Source organism: Amborella trichopoda, chromosome 5, assembly GCF_054954075.1.
Source record: "Amborella trichopoda isolate Santa Cruz 75 chromosome 5, AtrichopodaSantaCruz75HAP2 v2.0, whole genome shotgun sequence".
NCBI classification, from domain to species: domain Eukaryota; kingdom Viridiplantae; phylum Streptophyta; class Magnoliopsida; order Amborellales; family Amborellaceae; genus Amborella; species Amborella trichopoda.
In genome coordinates, this window is record NC_142340.1 from 36,379,049 (window position 1) to 36,384,292 (window position 5,244).

The window sequence follows — 5,244 nt, forward strand, 5'->3', positions numbered from 1 at the left end:
CTGAATGGATCACCCATTTTCATTGTCTTTACTCCTGAGTGATGGTAGAAGTCCTAAGCAATGGGATTGGCTTGACCTGATGGATAGAGCTTCTACTTTGGGAGTAGGCGAATTAAGGAGTGATTTAGTTGGTAATTGTTGATGCTTACCTTCTATGTTGATTTGCTAAGATTTGTATGGTTGAATGATTTGATTAACCTCTGCTTCCTATCATATATGATTGATCTGATTTGTTATTGCTCCACTATAAATCATGCACGACACACTAATAGATATGACTATGACACACGAATCATGTTTTCTATGAATGGCATAGCAGCTTAAGCATTGTTGTGAGATGATATTCATAGGCAAGAAAGCATGGCACCGTGATCTACTTACTGGGCTTTATAGCTCATCCCTTTAACTTTCATCTATGTGATAGCCGAGGGTTGTGGATGGGCAATTTGGTGATCACGGCTGGTGGTTGGAGTCTCATACTTCTTGTGGAGGCTTCTCTTTGATTGTATGTTTTATGTGACAATTGGGCCGTATAGTTGTCTTTGGTATTAAAGCTATGTAATTGTTATTTGGCCTTTGGTGCCTTGGACTCTCTTGTAATATTTTGGATATATCTTATGAAATTTTGGGACTGGCATTGTCCACTATTTTATGGGTTGTGTGATTGTTAGTTTCTTTTTTATTTCGTGGTTGGCTTTGACTTCCATCTTTTCAAAACATTGAGCGCACTCCCACCTGGGTGGCATTTGCTACCTGTGGTCACGGTCCCGCACTCTGTTGCCCTTCGATAAGTACGGTAGGGGGTAGAGAACGCGGTCGTGATAGTTTATGGTATCAAAGCAGCCATGATAGGATTCTTGGCATAGAGAGTCTTAGAAGTGCTTTTAGGATAGTGTTTTGATAAGCTAATAACTAGCGTCTGGGTGTTCCTGTTTTAGGTCAAAATGCTGAGGACTCATGCCAAGAATTCGAGCTCGAGTGATGGGAAAACGGAGCCTTTCAGGGAATTCTTTAGGATGCTTGGGGCCATGACTCAAGTTATGAAGGATTGTATGCTGGCCCCAGCTGCGCCTGCCCCAGACTAGGTAGACAGTGAGTTGATTAAAAGATTTAGGAAACACAGAGGCGTGTAAGGCGAAAGATGAAGGAGGCAAGTAGAGAAGATCTTTGAGGTTCTGCATTGTTCGAATGAGCAAAAAGTTAGATTAGGGACTTTTGTGCTAGAAGGGGATGCCGAGCATTGGTGGAGTTTGGTGAAACAATCTTGGGTGGAGACAAGGACTGCGGCCACTTAGAAGAACTTCCTAGTGGCGTTTAATGAGAACTATTTCCCTGACTCTGTCCAAGAGAGGAAGGAAGTGGAATTTATTGAGCTGCAGCAAGGGAGACTATCGGTAGAACAGTATGCAGCCAAGTTTATAGAGCTCTCTCATTATGCGCCACACATCATCAACACAGAGGCGTGTAAGGCGAGAAAATTTGAGAGGGACCATTGGCCAGATATTCAAGGGAGAATAATGACAGCTAATCTTAAGGCGTTCTCCCCATTGGTGAACTTAGCTATGAATATTGAGAAAGATTGTGAGGAGTTCCGGCTGAGGAAAGAAGGGAGAGTAAGGCCCCCACCATCTGGAAATTTTAGGAGGAAGACTCGACCGCCTTCTAGGAAAAAGTTTAGAGGACGAACTCACCAGGGAAACATAAAGGCCCAAAAGACTTTCCCAGGCGATGTGAGGGAGAACCAATGCCCGGCATGCCCATTCTGTGGGCTGAGCAATCACTCTGCAGCTGAATGCCGCTAGAGGCCGGGAACGTTTTAACGATGCGGCAAACTTGGCCACCTGATCAAGGCCTGCTCTATGAAGAAGCCAGAGAACCGACCAAAGACTCAAGGTCGAGTGTTTGCGGTCACGGAGCAGGAGGCTAAGGCGTTTACCTCAGTGATCCGAGGTATGCTCTTTGTTTGTGGTAGAGAGGCTAGAATTCTGATAGGCCCTGGTTCCTCTCATTCTTATGTTGCACCTCATTTTGCATATCATCTAAATGTTGAACCTTCACTTCTTGACTGTACTTTACTTGTGTGCACACCTATGGGGGGTTTTATGGAGATTGATTTAGTATACAAACAATGTGGGGCTATGCTGGAGGAGTGTGTCCTGCCCATAAACTTGATACTTTTAGATATTCAGGACTTTGATGTTATTTTGAGCATGGGCTGGTTGTCCACACACCATGCCACTGTTGGCTTTTATGATAAGACTGTGACCTTTAGAGCCCCTACCCGACTTGAGTTGTACTTTATTGGTATCAAGGATGCTCCCCCTCTAAATTTTATTTCGGCCCTTCAAGCTTGTCGTCTTCTAGCTAAAAGATGTGTTGGATACTTAGCCTATGTGATAGAGAATCGGGATGTCTAGTCTAAGTTAGAAGAGATACCAGTGGTAAGAGATATCCTGAGGTTTTTCCCAAGGAGTTATCCTCTTTGCCCCCTATGAGGGAGATAGAGTTTGAGATAGATGTTGCCCTTAGTACTACTTCCATCTTTAAAGCCCCATATAGAATGGCTCCAACAGAATTGAAGGAGTTGAAAGTGCAACTACAAGAGTTATTAGAGAAGGGGTGTATTCGACCGAGTGTATCGCCTTGGAGTGCACCGATCCTTTTTGTGAAAAATAATGATGGGTTCATGAGGCTTTGCATTGATTATGGACAGTTGAATCAAGTAACAATGAAAAATAAGTACCCCCTGCCTAGGATTGATGACCTCTTTGACCACCTTCAAGGGGCCCAAGTGTTTTCTAAGATTGATCCCCGAACGGATTATCATCAACTGTGGGTCAGGGAGGGAGATGTTCCCAAGACTGCATTCAGAGCCCGATATGGTCACTATGAGTTTTTGGTGATGCCGTTCGGATTGATTAATGCCTCGGTTGTTTTCATGGACCTGATGACTAGAATATTCAGACCCTTTTGAATAGTTTTGTAGTGGTCTTTATTGATGTTATTCTGGCATACTCAAAGAGCTATGAAGATCATGAGCAACACCTGTGCATAGTCTTTCAGACGTTTAGGGTCAGAAAAGATGTATGCCAAGTTGAGCAAGATTAAATTTTGGCTTCCTAGTGTGGCCTTTCTTGGGCACATTGTTTCTAAGGATAGGGTGGCGGTTGACCCTTATAACATTAACTGTACTCAAGTGGGGAAGACCGACCAATGTGACTGAAGTCCATATTTTTCTGGGGTTAGTCGGATATTACTAGCGTTTCTTAAAAGAATTTTCTAAGATAGTGCTCCCTTTAACTCGGTTAACCTAGAAGGATGTGAAGTTTGTGTGGTCAGATGATTGTGAAAAGAGCTTCCAAAAACTAAAGAAGAGGCTGACCACAGCTCTGATATTGACCTTACCCGAAGGAAATGAGGACTTTGTAGTTTACACCGATGTCTCTCATAAAGGGCTCGGATGTACTTACACATCGAGGGAAGGTCATTGTGTATGCCTTCAGAAAGTTGACGTCGTATGAACAGAACTATCTAACTCATGATTTGGAGCTCGCGGCTATAGTATTTGCCTTGAAAATCTGGAGACACTATCTCTATGGAGCTAAATTTAAGGTATTGACAGATCATAAGAGCCTCAAGTATATGTTCTCCTATAAGGAGTTGAATATGAGGCAAAGGAGATGGATGGATCTGTTGAACGATTATGATTATGCCATCCATTATCATCCAGGCAAAACTAATGTGGTAGCAGATGCTCTGAGCAGGAAGCCCGTGGTATCGATGGCTCATTTAATGGTCCGAGAGATGAAGTTGCTAGGCGATGTAGTGGGTTAGCATAAGGCTCCGCCCCTTAATGATGGGGTAGATATGACCGTTGGTATAAAGGGTAGAACCCCAATTGTTTCGGCAGATCTGATTGGCTCAAAAGAAGGATCCCCATCTTATGAAATATTGTGGAAGAGATAAAGCTGGGAAAGAGAGACGATTTCTCTATAAGCAGTGATGACTTGTTGAGATTCAGAGATCGGGTTTGTGTCTCGAATGATGAAGGTGTGAAGAAAGCTATCTTAGAAGATGCACATCACTCCTGTTATACCAAACATCCCGAGAGTACTGAGATGTATCAAGATCTGAAGAAAAATTTATGGTGGAATGACATGAAAAGGGAAGTAGCATTGTTTGTTTTTAAGTGCTTAACATGTCAGCAAGTGAACGCTGAACATCAAAAACCTGCCGGGTTGTTGCAGCCCTTACCCATGCCAGAATGAAAATGGGATCATATTTCTATGGATTTTATCTCTGGTTTGCCCAGAACGAGTTCAAGGCACGATAGTATTTGGGTCGTTGTGGACCGGCTGACCAAAACTGCCCACTTCCTGTTGACCCGCACGATCTACTTTGGATAGACTGACCCAGTTGTACATTAAGGAGATAGTGAGGTTACATGGTTTACCAGTCAGCATCAAGTCCAACAGGGATACTAGATTTACCTCTAGATTTTGGGCTAGTCTGCAGTCAGCCTTGGGGATGAGACTGACTTTAGAAGGCATACTAAGAGCTTGTGTAACTAATTTTAAGGGAAGCTGGGATGATCATTTACCCTTGATTGAGTTTTCTTATAACAATTTCTTCCAAGCTAGTATTCAGATGGCGCCTTTTGAGGCTCTGTATGGAAGAAAGTGCAGATCACCTATTTGTTGGGACGAGATTGGTAAAAGAAGGCTTTTAGGGCCATAAATTGTCCAAGTGACTTTGGAAAAGATTGCTTTGATTCAAGAAAGGCTCAGGACATCTCAGAGTCAGTAGAAGAGTAATGCTAATAACTGAAGAAGAGACTTCGACTTTAAGGTGGATGATCGGGTTTCCTTGAAGGTGTCGCCAACAAAGGGCATCATGAGATTTGGCAAGAAAGGGAAGTTGAGCCCACATTTTATCGGACCTTTTGAGATTCTTGAGAGAGTTGGAGGCGTGGCATATCGACTTGCTCTAGTGCCCGAATTGGCGAACATCCACAATGTCTTCCATTTGTTTTTATTGAGGAAGTATCAGCCCGACCCGTCCCATGTTCTGAGGTATGATCCTTTATCTATCAGAGAGGACCTAACCTTCATTGAGCAACCAGTTCAGATATTAGATAGAAGGGGACAGGTATTGCGTAATAAGGAAATCCCTCTGGTCCGTGTTTCGTGATAGTACCATTCAAAGGAAGAGTCAACTTGGGAAAAGGAAGAAGAGATCCGGGAT

At 43.2% G+C, this 5,244-nt stretch overlaps 1 protein-coding gene across 1 annotated transcript; it reads left to right on the top strand.

Moving 5' to 3' along the window:
• The first annotated feature begins 1,859 nt into the window (after nucleotides 1-1,859).
• Nucleotides 1,860-2,417, top strand: LOC148782072 (uncharacterized). The gene has a single exon (XM_088866276.1). It carries the CDS (start codon nucleotides 1,860-1,862, stop codon nucleotides 2,415-2,417), a length of 558 nt encoding a protein of 185 aa, XP_088722402.1.
• Nucleotides 2,418-5,244: the final 2,827 nt, after the last annotated feature.